At 34.8% G+C, this 23033-nt stretch overlaps 4 protein-coding genes and 1 pseudogene across 5 annotated transcripts; 4 read left to right on the top strand and 1 right to left on the bottom strand.

Moving 5' to 3' along the window:
- Nucleotides 1-2275: 2275 nt before the first annotated feature.
- Nucleotides 2276-3177, top strand: LOC145613539 (pathogenesis-related thaumatin-like protein 3.5 pseudogene; annotated as a pseudogene). Its single transcript, XR_014106983.1, has 2 exons — nucleotides 2276-2353; nucleotides 2465-3177. The product of XR_014106983.1 is annotated as a pathogenesis-related thaumatin-like protein 3.5 pseudogene (transcript).
- A 1645-nt stretch (nucleotides 3178-4822) lies between these two features.
- Nucleotides 4823-6122, top strand: LOC145615660 (pathogenesis-related thaumatin-like protein 3.5). Its single transcript, XM_081670725.1, has 3 exons — nucleotides 4823-4950; nucleotides 5032-5707; nucleotides 5810-6122. The coding sequence occupies exons 1-3, from the start codon at nucleotides 4887-4889 to the stop codon at nucleotides 5940-5942; spliced, it is 873 nt and encodes a 290-aa protein (XP_081526851.1). The 5' UTR covers nucleotides 4823-4886; the 3' UTR covers nucleotides 5943-6122.
- Nucleotides 6123-6675: 553 nt separating this feature from the next.
- LOC145614187 (uncharacterized) lies at nucleotides 6676-9672 on the top strand. Its single transcript, XM_081669199.1, has 4 exons — nucleotides 6676-6836; nucleotides 6929-7026; nucleotides 8393-8425; nucleotides 9305-9672. Exons 1-4 carry the CDS (start codon nucleotides 6751-6753, stop codon nucleotides 9382-9384), a joined length of 297 nt encoding a protein of 98 aa, XP_081525325.1. The 5' UTR covers nucleotides 6676-6750; the 3' UTR covers nucleotides 9385-9672.
- Nucleotides 9673-11622: 1950 nt separating this feature from the next.
- LOC145615659 (O-fucosyltransferase 10-like) lies at nucleotides 11623-16132 on the top strand. Its single transcript, XM_081670724.1, has 10 exons — nucleotides 11623-12069; nucleotides 12457-12532; nucleotides 12617-12684; nucleotides 12938-13026; nucleotides 13134-13331; nucleotides 13665-13869; nucleotides 13961-14128; nucleotides 14377-14544; nucleotides 14743-14933; nucleotides 15145-16132. Exons 1-10 carry the CDS (start codon nucleotides 11818-11820, stop codon nucleotides 15356-15358), a joined length of 1629 nt encoding a protein of 542 aa, XP_081526850.1. The 5' UTR covers nucleotides 11623-11817; the 3' UTR covers nucleotides 15359-16132.
- A 2299-nt stretch (nucleotides 16133-18431) lies between these two features.
- Nucleotides 18432-20398, bottom strand: LOC145613538 (uncharacterized). Its single transcript, XM_081668657.1, has 2 exons — nucleotides 19669-20398; nucleotides 18432-19330 (listed from the first exon to the last, which is right to left on the bottom strand). The coding sequence occupies exons 1-2, from the start codon at nucleotides 20396-20398 to the stop codon at nucleotides 18708-18710; spliced, it is 1353 nt and encodes a 450-aa protein (XP_081524783.1). The 3' UTR covers nucleotides 18432-18707.
- Between the last annotated feature and the right edge of the window lie 2635 nt (nucleotides 20399-23033).

Here is a 23033-nt window from a genome sequence, read left to right as displayed (position 1 = left end):
TGTATGAATGTATGGGATCATCGCTCTCATTTAATTGGTAGGTGATATAGTTTTGTCCCCATCTCCCACGCACACACTCTCTTGCTAGCTAGCCGTGGCCATCCAACCAACATCTTTTTTTTTTCTTTTTTTTCATTTTTCAATTTTCAATTCATTTCTTTTTCTTTTTTATTTCCTTTTCCTCTTATTCAGGTTCTCTGTTTGGGTCACTCTAGCATGCAACCCCACGAGCGGGATGTCTATCTCACTATCACGCCGCTTTAAGCTATCAATCCCCATGTACTATTTTTATCTTTATTATTTAATCAGTATTCAACTTCATATTACATTTACTTTTATAACTAATCATATTCAAGCTTACAACTACTACAAAGATGAAAACACCCTCCAACTAATGCAACTCATTCAAGATATCGTGTCCAACACCAATACGCCAATACATATAGGATATAATGATATATCTCAATTGTGTTGAACACGCTTAAAATCTAATACTTGTATAATTTTTAAAATTTTAAAAGTTAAAAGATGTAATACGAATACCTTTTTTTAGCAAATTATTAAAGTAAAGTTCAAATTTCTTTTTTCATACATTCTATAATTTGTGCTTTAATTTGTTGTATTGATATCCTCTAAATTGTAAACTGACATTTTATCGTTTTTATTGACTATATGGAGTTCGTATTATGGTAATAAACCATAAAATAATACTTGTAAAAATGATCAAGGGGGAGATTAATGATGAAGTTAGAGGTTAATATTGATTTAAAGAATGGAAGAAATGATTAAGAGGGGTGGGCTTGGTGCTTATCATGATTAGCATCACACGTGTGCCAACTGGCTGACTTTACAATAAAAGAGAAGAAAGGGCTAATTATGTAGTCTAGGGCCAGGCTATGCAACTAATCTCCGTAATAATTAGTGTATATAAGATCGATGTTAATCTACATAAATCGGTGAGATTGTTTAATGAAGGCCAAATTAAAGGATGATAGATGTTGAAGAGCCCTTTCCACAACCTGAAAGAACATTTGGTTGCTCCCTAGCTTAGCTAGCTCGTCTACTTTATTTATTTATAGATTTATAGATAGATTGATGATTTCTCTATACTTTGTGCGGGTGCGCGGTGGGAAATGCATAATCATTACTTAATAACTTGATACCAGAAACAATAAGCTGTAGTTTACTAAATTGATTACAAGCTTCAGACATCAGGAAGTAGCCAAGGCTAAACTTCAACTAACTGTATAATATATGTCACACTATGCAGGAGATAACGAGATTTGGTATTTTATGCTTGGAGAGTTATCATTTATCACCACATCAAATCATCAATCATAATAGTAATCGTCTTCATTTTTGGCTAACTTTTGCCTCACATCCACCTCTATCAACTACCATTTTTCCAACATCAATCTCATCTTTACCTCTAGAATCGTCACAATTGGATTTTTCTTATTGGCATATGGTATGTATTATTTGCTAAACAGTAGCCTATTTTAGAAGAGACTATTGAACATCATTCAAACTTGTTATTACTCGAATCCAATATTAGAGATTTAGAGATGTGTATGTGTTGGTTTTATCATTCGGCCAGTTCACCCATACTACAAATATTGCAACACTACCCTAAATCAATAGCGCATGTTGTTGTACTGATTCTGAATACATAGATAGTTGTATCATATTGATCAATCGTGGACATATGTTTGACAATACGTAGTTTGTGTCATCATAATTAACTCTCTAAAGTTTAACCTTCTTTTTGGTTTGGAAGGATCATAAAGCCTAGTAAAAGACTGGATGTGTGTGGAATGAACCTAAGAAATCGAATCCAGAATAAGTACAGTAGACTCTTTGGTGTATTGACTGATTAATTTGGGCCATATAATCAAGCCCAATTATACTATTCTATTTACGAGTACACTACTAAAAAGCCCAGCCCAAAGCATATTGATGAAGGGCGGTCCAAATATCATGTTGTGAAGAGATCCCTGCATTAATTAACAGCATCACATGAGCTTTTCTGAAAGCAAGCAAGAATAGAACCAAACACAACTTGCTTTCAAAGAATCACCCTAATTTAATTACTTTTAACGCATACTTTGATTAATTAATCAACAGGGCTGCTCTGCATAAAGCTAATAGGATAGTCTTGCCTTTTGAATTTAGATTAGATTAGATGGATGTTTCCACTATTCACGTATTCCTAACTTCTTTATCATTGCCGTACATTCATGTTATAAATCAATCAACCCATGAATTTTAGACATAAATCAATTCCAACTGTAGGATATTATGGACACTACACCAATTTCATTTTTTGTCTTTATTTTCTTCCTTATTTCTCAAGGTATGTATGATTAATTGATTTTCGATATCTATTTTTAATCACTTGATTGACTATTTGCAGACATCAATGTACGTACAATATAATTCAAATATTATGTTAATATAAATCTAGGAAGCTGGATAAAAACAGAAGCAGCAAGAATATTCACCATCAAAAACGATTGTAAAGAGACCATATGGCCTGCTGTAACCCCTGGCCAAAGCTTCCAAGGAGGAGGATTCACCTTAAAACCCGGCCAATCCATGGTATTAAACGCTCCCGTAGGATGGTCAGGCCGAATATGGGGCCGAACTGGTTGTGACTTTGATCGAGATGGCAACGGCACCTGCCTCACTGGTGCATGCGGCACATCCCTCAAATGTGGTGCTGCAGGGAAGCCACCAGCAACCTTAGCAGAGTTTACACTAGCTAAAGTAGACTTCTACGACGTGAGCCTTGTCGACGGGTTTAACATCCCCATGGCAGTGAAGCCCCTAAACGGTGTAGGGAATTGTACGATTGCAGGGTGTGATGATGACCTCAGGAAGAACTGCCCCAAGGAGCTTTCTGTTAAGTCCCCTGATCACGGGGAGACGGTCGCATGCCGGAGTGCTTGCGACGTTTTCAACACGGATGATTATTGTTGTAGGGGTGTTTATGGGAATCCGGTTACATGCCATCCTAATTATTATTCGAAGTTATTCAAACAAGCATGTCCTACTTCTTATAGTTATGCTTATGATGATCCTACCAGCATTTTTACCTGTTCTGGTACTGATTATGTTGTTACATTCTGTTCTTCCAGGTACATATATACTTATATGTCCAATTCTTTTGTTCAATAATGCTCCGTATAATTAATTATAATTTTGACTAATCATAGTTATATTTTTTGCTTGGATTTGAGGTTGTATATTTGTCTTTTATTTGTACAGGTCTCAGCCTGTGTGTACATACCATAACAACAAACTGATTTGCAGTAACGGATCTATGGGATTAAAATCATTGCTCAGTAGATGGCTGTCACTCGCCGTTGCTCTAGTATTCCTAGTAACTTTGTGGAATACCCTGTAAAATTCAGCTTTTGGATAATTAGTAATGTCATTTTGTAACTTTAATTCTGCTTTTTTTTTTTTTTTGTTGAAACATCAACAGTACAATCACTTTGTAAATAATGTATAATATCAAATTTTCCAATGAAATGTGAACCATATGTACTCAAATGTGACTTACATACCATACGTATCAGTGGTATCACTCTTATCGGTTACATAATTATATAATATATGTATGTATGAAGTATTTTAATTGTCTGTAATGTACCATTATATAATAACCCTACTTTGTATGAAGGATTCCTTATGATCTGATGACGTACCTCATGGATAATAATTGAAATAATTTCCCCTCCCCACTCGTTGTACCTTGTTATACTCGTTGTACCTTGTTATATATTAACGTTAAGCTCTTTTAATTTGCTCTTCAAACCTAATGCTAAAGATTGAGTTTCTACTCTCTTTGCATATATACAAGTAAAAAATAATTGAGAGTCTTTTCTCTCCTTCACATATTTAACATTTGGAATAAGATGGAATTATTGTTTATATTGATTGGAAAAATCATCATGGTACAAAAATAAATACTCTTATTTACTTGACCTTGATTAAGGAAGCAGAAATTAATTAACATAATTTAGCTAATAACATCTTGTAGCTAGCATTTCCTATGAAATGAAAACATATGCACTAGGATATCAATCTGACCATGTTAAATCTAATAAGCAATTGGATTTAGCATGTGATTACCCAAAAAATTAAACGAATAAATTAATTTTATTTTTTAGCATTTTTTGTTATTTGAGTTTAGTCTTTCTATTCTTTGAATTTAACCTTTATGTAATTCGATCGGGTGCATAAATTAATAATTGTTTGAACCACTATACCAAAGCTAAAGAGATTAGATATACTTCGTATGTGTTGATCAGGCCAATTAGCAAAAAAATCAAGCATTTTAAATAGCTTAACTACAAAGTGTGTGGTTGTTCAAAAAAAAAAAAAAAAAAGTGTGGTGTATAAATTTACTAGTAATCTCCTATTGTGTATTGTCTAGCTATGTGAGACAATACGTACATAGTACTCCATTGTTAATTGTAAACGAATTAATGAATGCTTTAAACCATTGAATTGGAATCTTCACTAGTTTGTTAAGAAAGAAAAAAGACTTTACATTATGGTACTAGTACAATTAAGTAGGGTATATCGATCTCATCATGGCTTAATGTAAAAAGATCCTTTGTGTAAAACAACTCTGATAGATGAATGAAAAAGATGGAAGAGAACTTGGAGGCTAGGTTAGGTCTGGACAACGAATCAACCAAATGTTGTTGCAAAAGTCAGGGAATGCATATTCTTATTATTCCTCTTTGTCTCACGCATTCCTCCTAATTCATTATTTTCTCCTACATGCTTTGCAATGCAGTCCTTTAAATCAACCACCAGTTTTCCTTCCGCAATTTCATCCATCTCTTTTATTATCCATCTCATCCCGATTAATCATGCAGACAAATCCAATTTCACTCACATCTTTTGTCTTTATCATTTGCTTTCTTCTTTCTATAGGTAATTATTCTTTGTTGTACGTTAATGACCTTAATGTAAGTTACGAGATATAATCAATAATGCAATTACTTATTAATGCAGGGAGATGGAGGATATCAGAAGCGTCTAGAGTGTTCACACTCACAAACGATTGTAGAGAGACGATATGGCCAGCAATAATACCAGGCGACAGCTTCGAGGGAGGAGGCTTTCCCTTAAAGCAAGGCCAGTCAAGGGTCTTCACTGCTCCCATTGGATGGTCAGGTCGAATTTGGGCTCGGACTGGGTGCAACTTCGATCAAAGTGGAAATGGCACATGCGTCACTGGTGCGTGCGGCACATCTTTAAAATGTGCTGCCGCCGGTAAGCCACCCGCAACCTTAGCGGAGTTCACCCTGGCAAAAACAGACTTCTATGACGTCAGCTTGGTGGATGGGTTTAACATACCAGTGTCAATAAAACCGTTACACGGGGCAGGTAACTGTACAACTGCTGGGTGCAATCAAGACCTTAGAAAGAATTGTCCCAAGGAGCTGTCTGTCAAAGCTCCTGGTGATCGTAGCAAGACGGTGGCTTGCCGGAGTGCTTGTGACGTGTTTGACACCGATGAGTATTGTTGTAGGGGACTTTACGGCGGTCCATCGGTTTGCCATCCTACATATTATTCAAAGTTGTTCAAGCAAGCTTGCCCTACTTCTTATAGTTATGCTTATGATGATCCTACCAGCATTTTTACCTGTACTGGCACCGATTACATCATCACTTTCTGTTCTTCCAAGTTAGTACCTTTTATTTGTTTTTAATCTCTTTTTGACTTTATCAATTGTGTTTGATTAATTTCTAACTTTGGATTTGATCTGGCTTAATTATGTATGTGTAGGTCAAAGCGGGCGTGCACGTACCATGACGATAAACTAATTTGTAGCGGTTCTACAAGGATGGACTCACATCTCAATAAATGGTGGTCTTTCATGTTTGCTCTACTATTCCTTGTAACTTTGCGGAGTATTTAATGATTATCTTGTAAAATAATTCCCTTTGCTCCAATCCTTTTGAACTTGGATTTATACATTGTAATTTTTTGTGCTTTTTATTTTTGTTGGAATGAAGGAGGAAGGAGGTTTGTACTTGTACATGGAAAATAATTTGTTTGAATATCAATGTATCAACATGAAACCAGAGTCGATGAATAAACACGCATTTTATGTATTTGAGGTTATATCTCATTTTGTTGATATTAATATTTATGTGGTATATATAATGAAGAAATTTTACCAGAAAAATCTATCTAAAAAAATAATACGGAGTATTTCCTTTTTCCTATAATATACAGCATAACATTAATATGCAATGCAATATTACTATAATGCAATATTAATCTTCGTATTGTTCTAGACAATGGTACTATCTGTTCTCACCTTATGAGTCATTAAAAAATAATATAGCCATAGTCCATGACACCACCATTCTAGGTCAGCTCATGAAAATAATTTAAATTTTAAACGATCTTAAAAATTTAATTGTATGAAATTTATCATTCTTGTACATTTATAGCATAAGATTTCAATAATTTTGGTTTGGGAACATGATTATCAAGGTCTAAATTAAAGTAAACCAATATTGACTCCATATGTCTAAAGTCAAATGTGGGAATTGAAATTGGGCCTTAAGTGGGAAAAAAAGAAGAGTGGCGCAAGTGCAGGATAATGGGCTGCAAAAGATAATAAAGAGTTACAAAATTGGAAAAGTAAGCTTAATTGAAACGCAGAGAATTTATTTGATTGATCGGGTAAGGAAGAAGGTCTCAATTCAGCGAAAACAATGGCGAGTGGAGCAGAAGGAGGAGGAGGGGGCAAGGTGTCCTTCAAGATAACACTGACTTCCGATCCAAAGCTTCCTTTCAAAGTGTAATTTCATCTATCTCATTTGATTTCGATTCAGATTCTAATCAAAATTTGTAAGTTTAGAGATGTTATTAATCCAATCATAATATAAACAGTTTTAGCGTGCCGGAAGCTGCCCCTTTCACCGCCGTCCTCAAATTCGCCGCCGAGGAATTTAAGGTCCCTCCTCAGACCAGCGCTATCATCACTAATGGTATTTCTTTCTTTTTTATTCGCCAATTCAACTCTTTTAGATCTTTCTTTTCTGATTTTTCTGCTTCTTTCGATTTGAATTACACAATTTTCGTAATTGGGTGAGTTTTTAGGATGATGCTAACATAATTGTTTGGAAACAGATTAAATTAGGTTTTTCTTGCCATCTCCAATTATTACTTCCCTGATGCAGTTGATGGATTAGTTGGATAGATGAGAGTTATAAACATTACTTGCGCATTATAACATTGGAAACGACCAATTCAGGAAATTTTTGTTTATATATAAGTCTTAATTAGTTTTAGAGGCATGCTGGGAAAGGATCAATGCAATTTGTGATATTTGTGGCATTCAGGGATGAACATGTATCAACTTGTGCATCCAAACATACATCATTTCATTTCTTTTCTTTATTTTCGTATCCATTTTGTGGCATCTTCATTTGTTCCGGAATGTCTACTGCTCTGGTATATTCATCTTTGCGTTATCAGCCGAACAAGAAAGATTAAGAGCCAGGGATAAATTAATAAAAACTGTATTAGATTATGAATCCTGCAATTCCTTTTTATTTGGCAGGCATATAGGATTACATAAAGCATTTAAAATTATTAATAAATCATGATTCCCAAGGACAAAGCTTTCCATGTATTTTGTACCTATCAAATGTGATGAACTCTCTTTAGCTAGTGGGGTGATTTTCATGCTTAATAAGCTCCAAAGAAAATTATAAAATGAAATTGTTTTGGGATAATCCATAGTAGAGAGGGGGAGAGAGATTTGGCACATGAGGTCAAATTCTTCTCTAGTGCTTGTTTTTGATATGTGAATTCAACAAAAATAACCACTCTCCTATGTTTATTGCCTCACTGGTTACCATGATACCAACTTTTCTTCCCTGCTGTCTGAACTTTTGGAGAGCTTCATGGTTTATGCATTGACTTCAGAACTTGTATACCTTGCTATATTAAAACATACGGTTATGGTGGTTCAGGCATATTTTTAATATTCTCTAGACGAGGTTGTTAGTGGTGTATCTACTTATTACTTGATTTATATTTCTTAGGAGGGACATAAGATACAGAATCATATACTTGTATATTATTTTTAAAAATTCAGCTTTACTCTGGATTCTGGAAGTTCATTAGTTGAGATGCATTTGGATGCAAAAGGAAACATGTATTTGTTTAACTAGGTTCCAACATATTGGTTTTCATTACTCCGTATCAGAATGAACAAACTTATTACAGGGCTAATATCTTCGAAGTTAGAACTTATCTCCTGAACAAGCAATCTAAAATATATTGTTCTTTGATTTGAAATTTGCATTCTACTAATTATCTATCATTTTTTTTCTTTTTAAAACACAGATGGTGTTGGTATCAATCCTCAGCAAAGTGCAGGTAAAGAAAGTTTGTCAATTTATTAGAAGTTGCCTACCTACTGAAAGCCTTTGTGACAATTAATACTCTTTTTCAAGGCTTCTTCTTTTGCTTGGCAGTTGAAATATTTAATATCTGTTACATTATGTCTACCTTAGTCACAGTGTGGCTGTGGCTATATGACATTTCGGCATCAAAATTGATGGTAGTATTGTAGGGAGTCGAATCTGATTTAGTTGTCTGGATGTTTTTCTGTTATCTCTTCAATCCTCATTGACGCATGTATTTGTAGTTTATTCTTCCGTCCATCTTTTCTTGTGCATTTTAGCATTGATTTTCAAGAAAATAAGTCTCAGTGGCTAATTATGTCTTATCTTCTCATCCATTTTTTAAATTATAAAATTAAATTCAAAAATTGAATGTAAGGTTAATACACAATGCTTTGGTGAAGACTTGAATTTCATTATAGAGCATGGACTGTTGTTATTTTGAACTGTTTGTTAGTACATTAGCACGCTGGTTAGTGCTGATTTAATCTTGAACCTGGCATTCATTTAGACTCTAATTATGTTAAGCTTGAGAACTTGTTGTGAAACAAATTTAGCAGAGAGGATGGTCTTTGTGGTTTTATTGTGTATAATTTTATCACTTTTGAAGATTTTTTAAGCTTTTTTATGTCTAGCTTCCACTGCTGCATTCTCAGTTTCTCACTATCTTCCTCTTCTTTCCATTTTGTTTGAGTGCATATGCATGGTTTAGTATTAATTAGCCAAATTTTGGAATTGTGCTGAACTCATCATGCAGAAGAATTGGTGGATGCTTAGAATACTGCTAAGAAGAATTTATCAAGCACAAATTGTGTTAATGATGATTAACTTATATTAACATTTGAATGTTTAGGTAATGTCTTCCTCAAGCATGGATCTGAATTGCGGCTGATTCCCCGTGATAGAGTTGGTACTCTGCAGACCTCCTTTTAGATGATCTTGTCATAATAATGTGTACAACTCAGTTATGCTGTCAGTGTATCTATTGGTTCCCATCTTCAATGTAAGAAATTCAGCTTTTGACTAGAATAATGTATTAGTTGCAAATGGGAAAATGGAAGGTTTTGGAGTTCGGATGAAGTTTGATTTGTATTTGTAGTTATTTGTTACTACTTTATGAATTGCTCGATGGAATTTGAGGGTTTTTTTTTGTGAGATACGGAGTACTTATGAAGAATAAAATGGCTATGGCGAATGGCCTATTCAGAGATTGCAAGGCAATTGATGTAAAGGGTGCATCATTCTTTAAAATTGACAGTAGACAGGCCCCCAGCTGCCTTGCAGAGTAGCAGGCTCAAATGTAAATGCACAGTAACTTGCTAATAATGTAGTATTACCCATAAACACTTAATAGTGTGGCCCCATTCATTTCTCAATTTAAGACCACTTTGTTTACAATTGTACTGATGTTTCAAGGATATTAATTTTGGGCTGGAACTTTCAAACTGTAATTGATTTTTCTTTTCTTTTTTCTTTTAAATCCTGAGTCACAGGGGTTGGCAACTCTTTATATGAAGGACCCTTTAATTGGTGTACAATGTTGTCAGTTTCATCCAGTAATGAATGGTAGGTAGAAATCAAATCCATTAAAGAAGGTCTCTAGATCATGTGTCTGGCCCAAAAAGAAAAATAATGACTGAGTGTCTGAGTGTGGCTCTCTGACCTGTGCCATTTGGATGAATACAGATTTATAACTATTTTTTTTATGATAATTTCCTCATAATTATCGCATGATTTGAGGTAATGTTGGACCAGATCTGTTTGATTTGGAACGCTTGACTGATTATTGAATTCTGATTAATGACAGTTTTAATCTTTGACAACTTTTAGCCTATTACTATGATCATGAAGTGTGCAAACTATGCAAAAATTACTTACTGATAATACGAAATTGTACAATGGTAGGAAATACTAAATATGTGGTGATTATACGATAAAATTGGTGGGGTGAAGTTTGCGACATTGTCATGTGTGTTTTATGTAAGAAGACTGTTTTTAAATTGTTTGACAAGCGGTGAACTGGTGATTTATTGTTGCATCAAAGTAGCATTGTACAAGATTGTTGTCTGGAGGATCTCTTATGTTCATTGATTTCCACTGCATGTTGCAAACGTATCGAAAAAAGTCAATAATGAGGAATATTATTCATTCAAGTGTTGTTAAAGTTAAGTACATCCAATGAGCAATAGTAACTTTGTGTTCATCTAAAACAAATGCACCTAGATGTGCGTGTGCACAAAAGATACTCTAGCTAAGAAAAAGGAGCAATCAATTTTTCCATAATGTTTCAAGACTCAAGAGGGTTGATTTGGGGTAAGGAGGGGGAGGGGAGAATTTGAGGTAAAAATCATTGGCTTTTACTAATTTAGAGCCTTTTTTTTCAGATTATTTTCAGTTCAGTTCAGCTCTAATAGGTTCAGTTCAGTTCTTAATTTTCTTCTCTCATAAAATATTCAGTTCATTTCAACTCCAATAAGTTCAGTTCAGTTCGGCTCAATTCAGTCAATCAGACGCGGCCCTTAGTATCCTTGTATTGGTGACAATTTTTGTATGTTTTTGTAACCACGTTAATGTGACTATTGATTTACAATTTTAATAACCACATTATTATGACTATTGATATTAGAAATGTCAATGAGTCGTCAAGCAACTCAAGCACGATTGTTTAGATGAGTTTATATGGTCAAGCTTGTTTTATATAGAAAATCAAATTTGAAATTGATATGATTTTTCCGAGTTTACAAAGATAATGAATTTTGACTCTTGTACAAATAACATTTAAGTTAAGTAAATAGATGAATTGTCAATGAATTACATGAACAATGAATGCTGGTTGTCTGGTTTGAAAATGGTAATTAAAACAATTTTAGCCGAGAATTATCGATTATTTTACTCATTTACAGCTGTATTAAACTGTAATGGTGTAGATCTTAGAGTAGATTAAGGATTAACAGTAACAAATCTTCCGAACAAGTTGGACAAGCTAAGATCCAATAGGATATACTGTGATAATAGATTTAACTTAGTAGCGTAATAAAATCAGAAAGGCAGACCCAACACCCAAGTAATAGTGGATAAATATTACTGTACTCCGTGAGATTAAGAGTAAAAAATAAATAAATTAAAAAAAGGGAGTAGTAGGCAAAAGGGTGGCCCTTTCCTCGCAAAAACTGATTGCAGATTTGCAGACTTTGAAAGTTTGAAAAACCCCAGTACTACAGTATTTAGTGGGCTGTGTGCTGTTATACCCCTAATTTTGACACCCACCCAACAACAAACACCACCACCTGCAGCAGCTATGCATCCCTTTGAATTTCCATACAATCTTATTCCTTGATTATTTTCTCTACTCCCTCTTTCGAAATTATGGAATCTACGACTACTCGCTCGAAACCTCGCCGGAAAATGATTTACGCCGGCATTGTTCTCCGGCGCCGGTGGTGTCTCCGGTACTGGTTGATCTTACCGTTGCTTTACCTTTTAGGTTTGATACTTTGTGCTCGTCCTCTCTCTCGACTCTTCTTCCCTCTTCCTCCTCCTGGTTCTGTCTACCATAGTCATCAGATCTTCCACAACCTTCGACGACATATTCTCACCGACGATTCCCCTCCTATTCAGGTCTTAATTCTCTCTCCCTTCTTAATAATAGTTCGTATATTTGTGTATTTGTTTGTATGTCAACTGTAGTAACATTGACTTCAATTTTACAGTGTTTTTTTGTGTGTGCTTGTCTCATTCAGTTTTTGATTTTACATTCCTATACTCCAATTTGTTTATATTATTTAATTTAGAAATTGGAATGCTGTTTGTGTGAATGAGTAGAATTGATCAACTTACTATTATTGATTTCATGGGGAATTGAGTGTTAGGATTGGTACACAATTGGTGATCCTGAATTTGAGATTGACTAATAAATGCACTAGCTTTTTTTGGGATCACCTTTCAAATCGTAGCTAATTCAAATGTTACCTTAATTGGTACACTGGATTTTTTGTTTTCTCGCAGTTATCTAGTCTTTGGATGTATAAAAAATTGAAAATTGAAAAGCCTTGCAAAATTACATATGAAGAAACACGAATGGGTAAGCAAATACTTTATACATGTACATGATATTTGATTATATTGATTATTCCTGAGCTGTCCTTGATGACTTTGCCATTCTCAGAGAGGTCAGAAAATAATGGATATTTGATTGTTGAGGCTAATGGAGGCCTTAATCAGCAGAGGTCTTCGGTAATGCACTCCCTCTTCTTACATTCGTCTATTATTGTTTTTTTGTTATAAGCAGCAATGTTCTTGATGGAATTGTATCAGTTTTACTATCTCTATGGAATCAGATTTCCGCGCTATTTTTGTTCATAGGTTAAAGAGAAAACCGTATAATTGTGGAAATACTTAATTATTGGGAGTGCAGCCATCACTATCCCATTTCTATGTATAGAAATAATGTAATACAAATGCTGATTCTTCTGTGTTTCTGATTCAGATATGCAATGCAGTGGCTGTTGCTGGGTTTTTGAATGCCACATTAGTAATTCCACGTCTTGAATATCACAATGTCTGGATGGATCGAAGGTCTTTCATCTTGTCTTTCTTTTGCTTGGCTTTTCATTAAAGTTTCTTTTTTATTCATTTTTAACTTAGGTATCTGCCAGTCTCCTAATCCGCTTTTATTTTTTCAGTCATTTTGATGATATCTATGATGAGCAGCATTTTATAAACACTCTTGCTGGCTTTGTGAGGGTGACTCGAGAACTACCTAGAGAACTTATGGAACAATATGATTATGAGATCAGTAATGTACCTATTGTCCAAGTCCCTGCTTGGTCTTCCATCAGTTACTATCTTGAAGAAGTTTTTCCCATCTTACGGAATCAAGGGTACGTTGGTTTTCCATTATTGCTTTCTTCATGAACAATTACTTTACTCTTAAGAGGCATGCTCATGATGATACAAGTTACCCTTCCATGACATAACATAAAACTTCATCCCATTTCCAACCATCTAAATCATTTTTCTGAACATTACTAAACAATAATGAGATAAAACTACAACATCACAGTGGGAAAGTATGGAGTAAAATACAGTGATGATCAAATCAGCATATGGTGGATCGAACTTTATTCTTGCTATGTCACATGAGTTATTCTGTACGTTATGAAGTTGTATACACTTACAGTATAGTAATGATCATATATCCTGATGTCAGCCAGGCTTGTTCGCATAGCTCCTTTTGCCAATAGATTGTCAATGTATATTCCTCCAGACATTCAGTATTTAAGGTGCCTTGCAAACTACAAAGCTTTAAAATTTGCACCTCCTATATCGGCACTTGCCAAAAGTTTAATCAAGCGCATGATTGAGAAGAGTCCAAAATCCGATGGCAAATATGTCTCAGTTCACCTCCGTTTTGAAGAGGTATCCAATCTTTCTTGGAGCATGGTTTGTCTTTTTCTATCAAATGTTCTGAACATTGCTAATATTTATGTGGGTCTGACTGGACATGTAGGACATGGTTGCATTCTCGTGCTGCATTTACGATGGAGGAAAGAAAGAACAGTTTGAAATGGACTTTGTCCGAGAGAAAGGATGGAAGGGGAAATTTAGACGCAGGGGCACAGTAATCAATCCTGGCCTCAATCGAATCAGTGGAAAATGCCCTCTTACCCCTGTGGAGGTATGTTCAATCTTTCACTTAAACAGTCAAGCTATAAAGACCCTTCAGTCAAGCTATAAAGACCCTGCAGATAGACTTTTAAAAAGAGTGTATAATTCAATGGATCTTTTTTTTATCTCTAGATGTTTGGAACAAATAGTATAGTTCTTTGAATAATAAATCTCAAATAACCAATGATTTGGTTCTTTGCACCTCTATATAATCATGTATCTCATCTGTTCCTTCCATTACATTTATTGTCAGCATAGGTTGGAATGATGCTTAGAGGAATGGGGTTCGACAACAATACATTGATCTATTTGGCATCAGGAAAACTATATCAGGAGGAGAGACAGTTAAGTCCCCTATTAGAGATGTTTCCGCTTCTATATACCAAGGAGTCTCTTGCATCCCCTGAAGAGCTTGCTTATTTTAAGGTGATTATTGCTATTTTCCTGGGACTATGAATAAGTTAATAGTGATCCAGGATGTAATTGATTATAATCATTATTTAGACCAGATTCAATTATGAATTAGGTGCTTCACATTTCAAGAATTTATAATGGCTGTAGCAGTAGCTTCCAGTTTATTGGAGTGATCACTGTAAATCATTCAAACTTATTCACCTGTGACAGGGGTACTCATCTAGATTGGCTGCTCTGGACTATGCAGTATGCTTATTCAGCGAGGTTTTCTTGACCACTCAGGGTGGAAATTTTCCACATTTTCTCATGGGTCATCGCAGATATATCTATGGGGGACATGCAAAGACTATTAAACCTGACAAGCAGAAACTTGCTCTTCTGTTTCATAACACAAGCATCAGGTAACTGTCCCTCTTATCTCTTTGTTGAACAGCTAATCTGCAATCTTGTATTACGAATGTGATTTGAGCATGTACGCTAGCTTTAAGTCTAAATCACTTGTCCGATTTGGAACTTTGGATCGTTCATGCATATACTTCATACACTTCCCACTATTTCAAAAATTCTTGGACAGATAACTCAAATGTGTGGATTTAACAAATGTTTTGACAGTTGGCAAGAGATTAAGGATCAGGTCAAGGTGATGCTAGTAGAAAGCAACCGAGAAGGACTTATGATGCCAAGAATAAAAAAATCTAGCAGGCACAACTCAATTTACAAATACCCATTTCCGCAGTGTAGATGTCTTCAAGAAGCTCAAAATCTTACTGTAAATAGAGCAAATGTGGGTGATGTGCTGGATCACCAGCTAAAGCACATAATTTGATACGGCTATTCTTTTGTGACACCAGCATGCCATGCCAAATGAACATACCTTGGTAATTAAGTATAGATAAAGGACCTAGTGGAAACTTCTAGGCGATGCCATTCTTCAGACTCCAGTGATTTTGCATGAGTCAGGCCAAGTTTTGTCTTAGAGCCACACCAGAAGAGGTATTATCATTCAACAAATTCTTCAAGGCTCAAACAGAAAGTCCATGTCCCATTGCTGATAGTTTGTGCCCGAGTTCATTTAAACGAAGTGGGATACTTGCTGGCAGCTCTGGTGCAGGTAATTTCATATTTATTATGATGATGCATTTGTAGTCAACATTAGGAGTTGCTGAATTACAAAACCATGAGTTGATGAACCTGCGGCCTTGAAAGGCTCAAAGCAAGGACATTCCTTGGGCCAATTTTGATGTTACCCATTGGGGCAACCACCCCTAATTGTTAATAATCTTTTTTGTTAGTATAATATTACAGTAGCCCCTCTAATAGATTTTTCCTGTCTGGAGATGATCTGTTATTGTTCTTTTGTTAGTACAATAGAGTATTCCAGTAGCCCCTCAAATAGAAATTTTCTGTTTGGAGATGACCAGTTAACCTTCTTTTGTATTTGTTCGTGTATTACAATATCTGCTATAGGCCTATAACTAGACCCTAAACATCTAATGCTTACGGTTGTTTTGATCGTCTTATTAGGTGCTATATTTTAGTTTCGAGAGAAGATTGTCTAAACCTTTGTATTACTCTGTAATATTTATTCTTTTCTGTAAAAGAAAATTAGGTGCCATATTAAATTGAAAAGAAGCGAAATATGAAGTATATAATTAGAATTGGGATGGTGAACAAAAGGGTAAATGGTCCCTGGTCCCTGCGCATTAACATTTTGTTTGGATAGGAAGAAATGGAAGGAAAAGAAGAGAAGAGAAATGGAGGGGGACAAATTTTCTTGTTTGGGTAAAAGATTGGGGGAAGGAAGGGGAAGGAGAGGGAGAGATCCGTTTTCCCTCTCTCTTAAATAAACATAGTCTCTCCAAAATTGGAGAGATTTGGAGGAAAAATGGAGCTCACCTCCCCCTCCCTTTCTTTTCCCTCCCTTCCTCCATTTTCTCTCCCCGTCTTTTCCTTCCTTCTTTGTTATCCAAACAAAGCGGGTTGAAGGGCCTTTTTGAGTCTAAACCTGAACTTGAACCTAAACCTAAACCAATCTAAAGACAAAAGGTGATGCTGCATTGCTTACAGCCCTCTTGAGTCTTAAATCAATGAGATGAAAATATGATTTATGATTTTTTTATTTTTTAAAAAAAATAAGAAGCAAATTAGCCGCATCAGTTCAATAATACTCCGAATTTTGATTAAACAAAACAATCTAGTAGAGTAATAATTAGATTGTGATTTGTAATTGCAAATTTCATTAATTGAGGGGCATCCCACTCCGGCATACTAGGAATCAGTTTCCTTTTCCTTAAATTTTATACTCCGAAATAGTGAAAGCTGATCATGCGCATTGTCGCTGTAATGATTTCATATTAGCTTTCAACATCCCACTCCGGCATTCCCTCTACTCTTTTTGTTCATTATTATTCTTATTATCCACTGAAGCATGTTCTTTCTATTTTACCTTCTTTTCATGCTCTTTTTTTTTAATTTTTTCGCTGTAATTCACCCAAATTTACTCTTTCTTCCTCCCCTTTTTCTGAAAGCTGAACACTGCACCAAATCAAAGACTAAAGAGCCCTGTAACATTTCACAAACCCAGCTTCCATTTGCTTTTCTTTTTTATTATGTAAAAAAAAAAAATTAAAAAAAAAAAATTAAAAAAAAAAAAAAACCACAGCTGCATGTGTCACCCTCCTAAATGAGATACTTTACTAGTGTAGTGAGTACATTTAGTTACCTGGACCTAAAGCCATATTGTAACAATATAATCTAGCCACTAGCCAGGGTCACTCGAGCCGGGTTGTGTGTGTCACTGTCTGTTAGCTCGACTAATTTAATGAAACAAGCATATACTATTGTAATTTATATTCTGTAGCAAAAACAAAAGAGGGGGCATGCATACAAGTTGCAGTGTGTCCAGTCTCAGGACTCAGGCTTTGCAATTTACAATTGATAATGAGCAATAGAAATCAAGGCAGTTTTTGACTCCTGCATTAATTTATAAAAAGGAACACTTGGATTAAGCTGTGGTAACTCAACCCATACGATACGATGTATGCCAAGTGTTGTAAGGAATCTGGATAATTGACCTCATTAACTTTAATAACCAGTCTTGCTTATTAGGGGAGTCGTGCCTTTTTGGTATTAAACACTTAACAGCAGCTGTACGCCCATACAACATTGCTTCATTTTTGTTATTTCAACATCATTTTACTTATCAAACTGCTACTGTCTACTGCATTTGCATTAGCAGGCCTGGCCTCCTTTGCCCATTTGTTGTACAATTCAAGAATCATCAACTTCAACTATTAAGTATTAACTCCCTGCTTCCTGAGTAATACATACATACATACATACATACATACGCTTTTGTTTACTTCTTTTGACATCGAGTATTTTTCAACTTTTATTATAATGAACATGTTAACTTCGTTTTTTGGGCTAAAATTAGAAACTAATGTAATGTACTAATGTTGAACACTCATCATAATTCCCATTTAGTATTGGGTTTGATTACTCAAAGATTTTACTCAAAGAAGCATGGATTTGGTGTTTTCAATTTGTAGGGTCAATAATTTTGTTTGGTTGGGCGCTTTTATAAAGGGCAATAATATTGTTAGATTGGACCACGTCTAGCTAGTTTATGGCATCTGTATTACAACTAACAAACACAGGCAATGTGCTAATATTTTCCATTTGTGAGTTGCAGTGACATCTTTTTCACTTCATTATCTATTTCTAGGACATCTATTCATGCCAAACCGACCAGGTCTTTGATCTCCCTTTTCTATCATTACTTTTTCTCTTAATAAGACATATCAATGAATATCATCTTTCATTTTCCCTTTACTTCACAATAGACTCCAAACCAATACTATAATTCATTTAACTTGTCATTATACTTTTGAAATGAACTTATGAAGCTATTAATGAGATCAAATGAAATAATTCAACTCACTGGCTAAGTTGGTAGTTGGTCTTTTTCATTTTCTAAGGAGTTGACTGGGGCCAAATTAGAACAATCTTTACTTGCATTGCTTGGGTTTTCTAACCAAGGGCTACCATTTCCATGCATATTGCATATAGTACAAAATATCATTAAATCGTTGCCCTACCCAAAGCTGAAGATATACAATAACCAAAGCATGTAGAAATAATCTACACTAATTTAAGATTTCTAGCCCAAACATCTAAAACCCCCTATAGATAACAACAAAACAAGGCAGAATTGCCTTGGGGTTAAAAACATACAACTCATCCAAATTTGAATAAACTCCGGTTGCTCCAGCCACCGAGTCATACTCCTCTGATCCACCGCCTTCTGGGCTCTTCTTGACCCGCCCGGCAATCACCCGGCACACCAGCATTGCCCTCCTCTCCTGCTCCTCTGAACCAACATCAGCTCGATCATGAGCTCGGCCACTCGTGGCAGTCGTTAGTATGCCTTTGCCTGTAGGCCCCTCATCGGCTAGCTTAAATCCATTTTTAATAATGCTACAAACATTGCAATGTGGGATAGAATTGCAAAGGTTGGAGGAGTCATTTAAACCTAGGGAGCACATAAATGTGGTGCAATGGAACCTTAGAAGCTCATTTCCATCAGCTATGCACCTAGCATGTTTTTTAGGGAGCCTTGTTGCCTTAAACTTAATTGAGTCCCTATATTCCTCAAACTTGTTGATGGTCTTTTGAGTGTTGTGGACTTTAAGAATTCTATCAATTTTGCATACTGGAGTTTGCTTCTTTAGCCAGCTTGATTGGAATATAATCTCTACTATATTCTTACTTGTATCCTCAGGACCCAGTTCAGATACTACAGCAGAAAACATAAATCATCTTAGTCAAAGAAATTTTATGACATAAAAAGTATGAAAATGCTCTAAAGTGCTTATGACATGGAGCAAAATTGCCATAAAGTGATAACTAAACATTCTATACTTAAACAAGAAGATTAATTATATTGTAGTCTATGACTTTTATAGCTCACTTTCTACCTTTATATCTTCTGAAACTAGACTAAAGCTAGAATCTTTACAAATGTAATATGAATAATAAACAGTGGTGTGTATGTGATTAAGCATGGATAAGAAGTTGATAATTGAAAAATTAATAGGAAGATGAGCTTGAATGAGATTAAGAAAGAGCAAGTACCTGCATGCCTGACAGCTTGATGAAGCTCCAAATTCTCAGGTTTCATGAAAACTTCGCCGCAATGAGGGCAAGAACAAATAGTAGCTCTAAGAGAAGGATCTCTAGTGAAAGACAAAACAGGATCAACAACCATTCTACACTCATAACACCCTGAAAGTCTTCTAAACGGAATCCCTTTAATAGAGTAATTAGCAGCAGTAGTACTGTTAGAAGAAGATGATTTAAGTAAGACCCCATTATTGTTAGTATTGTTGTTACTAAGATCACTCAAAACAGGAGATTTGATTGACCGATTTGATCCTTCATGGCTGCTGCTACTGGTGGTGCTACTACTAGCATGTGTAGGACCACCCCTGCTTTTTCTCTGAAGTGTTTCAGGGGAAACTGGTTCAGGCCTCTGCATCACTTTTGTGTTGTTGCAGAGTGACCCTGAACACTTCATTTTCTTATTCTTCTTGCTGTTTTCCTCCGGTATTGCTGGTTTTTCAGCATGCTTTTGCTTTTGTTGTTTCTTTTTCTGGGATAGTGATGCTTGCTCTTGCTGTGGTTGTTGCTCCACTTCAAGGTGCTTGCAAGTGAGTATGTTCCTCATTACCACCCATGAAGGTAATGCTTGTGATTGCGGCTGCGACTGCTGCTTTTCTTTGTCATCTTTCCTCTGTGAAGGAGGTTGACTTCTTGTTCTGTGAACTTCTTTTGTGAGCTTCCTAGGATTTGTTGTTTTGGCCATTGTTGGGAAGAAAGAAAAAACAGGTGTGAATTTTCTATTTCAAGGTTAACTAAGGTCACATGGGATAGTTTTAAAGCACAAGTGCTGGAAAAGCAGATAGATGGTTGCAAATAAAGAAGGGCAAGAAAAAGAGGGAGAAGCCAGGAAGAGGCTTTGCTTTGCTTTGCTTTTTGTGAATTTATGGTTGCATTGCTTGGATTTGAGACTGAGATTTATGAGGCCAACTTTCATGATTCACCCTCCACCCTCCTATATGGCTATTAGGCTATATACTTGTTTCTTTATTATACTATGCTTAGCTTGGATTTTTTTTAATTTTATTTTTTATTAATTTCCCACTATACAATATGATACTCGTACATTTTAAAACCATAAATCCTTAAAAAATTATAATGCTTATAATTTTTAATTCTGACATTTATCCAACAATTAACAATTAACTTTTTTTTTTTTTTTTTTTTTTTTTTTTTTGAGAAAGCAAGTTTTTAAAATTTAGTTCTAATTTATATTTGAAATAAGTGAAGCTCTATTTTATTCACCTTATTTTTATATACTTTAAAATTTAAGATAAATTCAAATAAACGTGAATTTAACGTCCCTTATACTATTTCCTATTTTAGCGCAACTCTATGTACTAATGTACATGATTGTCTTCCATCTTGCAATGACCAGTTATAATTTTTATTCATAAGTGGTGCAGTAAGCAGTTATAAATTTGTAATTGACTGGTTTTTGGTTTAGGTATTATCTTTGTTATGTAACTATGTTTAGTGGATAAATCATTTTACTTTAATTTATGAAAAAACAATATGAAACAATTTGGAATTATAATCTGGCCGTTGAAATGAAGAATCTCAGTGACCAAAGGATGTATAGGGGAGTGCATTGCGCATTGTAGTAAGTTATTAACATAGATCATATCATTTTTTTTTCTTTTTAATAATAAAATTGCCATACAATTTATACAGAGTAAGAGAGCATTGATGCACAAAAATTCTACTCATAACTCACAAGTGACTCACAGGAGACCATCACAAGAGCCAAGGAGAAACTTTAATATAAAATCATATTAATGAACTAAAATAATACTTCGTAAGTAATACTAGTGAGCTAATTATAGTGCATTAATAGTGGTGCATAGTGTAGCATGGCTAAGCTATATAATATACCTCCTACACGTAATAGTAGTTGTTGGTAAGCAAGTTACAGTACACTAGTACAGTAAGAGTAATTGATAGATATAGTGTACGTAGTAACGTAGGTTGAGCTTTAAATGACCAGCCCAAACCACCAGGCCAGACTGGACGATTATGTAACTAATTTTATCCCCACCACACCACGCACGAACATACTCTCCACTTCTCCAACGTCATATCGCAACTTTGATTTTCCTTTTTTTTTTGTTTTTACTGATATTTAAAGAGCCACAAAGACAGCTTGGGCAAGTAATGAAAATCGATCTCAAAATTTCTAGAAATCGGAAGGAAAACTGTAACCACTTAAAGTATCCCTCACTATCTGATTTTCCCTATCATTTAGTAGTTGGTAGTAATTCGTCATGTATATCTTCACTTCCTATATTGTTGTATCTTGCTCATTTTTGGGTCCTATTTCCTAACCACTTATTATTGCTCCCGACTATTTTTTTTGTTGCTATGCCTACCTAATGTATTGTCTTATAATTTTTTACTTGATACAGTATATATTGGAACAATTATCTAATATCCTATCAAAAGAAATTTGATGGTTTTCTTTTCTTGTCTTTTTTTTTTTGGAAAAAAAGTACTTGAAATTCAAAATCTATTGGAGTTAATTGATTTATAATACGTATTTAGTAATTAAATCATGTGGTTTTTCTTCAAAATTATATGATGTGATATTTTATTCAAGTTCAATTACATGTCATTTTAAAATCAGTAGGTAACAAGTGTAGTCTATCAGGCACCACTTCTTTTTCAATGCAAGACAATTAATTAACATATGAGTTTTTTTTTTTTTTTCCCCTTCACATTTTAGCAACCTCTCATATTTATGGTTGTAGCTTTATTTGAGTGTGGCTTATTAGCCATCATCTAAATTACTTGGATCGAATCATATTGATGTACTACTATATGTTATCATCTAAACTTAGCTTGTATCATAACTATTTTGAAAGTGAACAATATACTAGTATAAAACATAAAACAACTAGAGGGTCTTTGAACTTAAGAATAGGTAGGTAAAAAAAAATTCAGCAAGCTAGTAGTAATAAAATTGAAGGCTATTTTCCCCCAAGGGTGAATTTTTGGGGTAAAGTGAAAACTGATGGAAAAACACCAAAATCAAGGTGAAATCACTAATTGCACCATAATGACTTAATGAGGGTTGCTCCTCCATAAGCGGGAAAGGAAGTAAAAAAGCTGATGTTAAAAAAAATTGATTCCTTTTGCCTCAAAATCATGTATTGTAAGAGAGACCACACTTTATGGTTATGGAATATTTAAAATTAAAGCTCTATTTTACTTTCAGAGCTTTACTTTTTAAATTAAACCGAGCCACATTCATCCCACGTACCCTAACCTAGCTACCAACGGAAGTACTTGAATTTTATAAACTTACTTCATCAGTGTGTACTTAATTCCATTATCTTGATTAA

This window comes from Chenopodium album, chromosome 25 (genome assembly GCF_948465745.1).
Source record: "Chenopodium album chromosome 25, dcCheAlbu1.1, whole genome shotgun sequence".
NCBI classification, from domain to species: domain Eukaryota; kingdom Viridiplantae; phylum Streptophyta; class Magnoliopsida; order Caryophyllales; family Amaranthaceae; genus Chenopodium; species Chenopodium album.
This window is presented reverse-complemented; position numbering and strand designations above follow the sequence as displayed.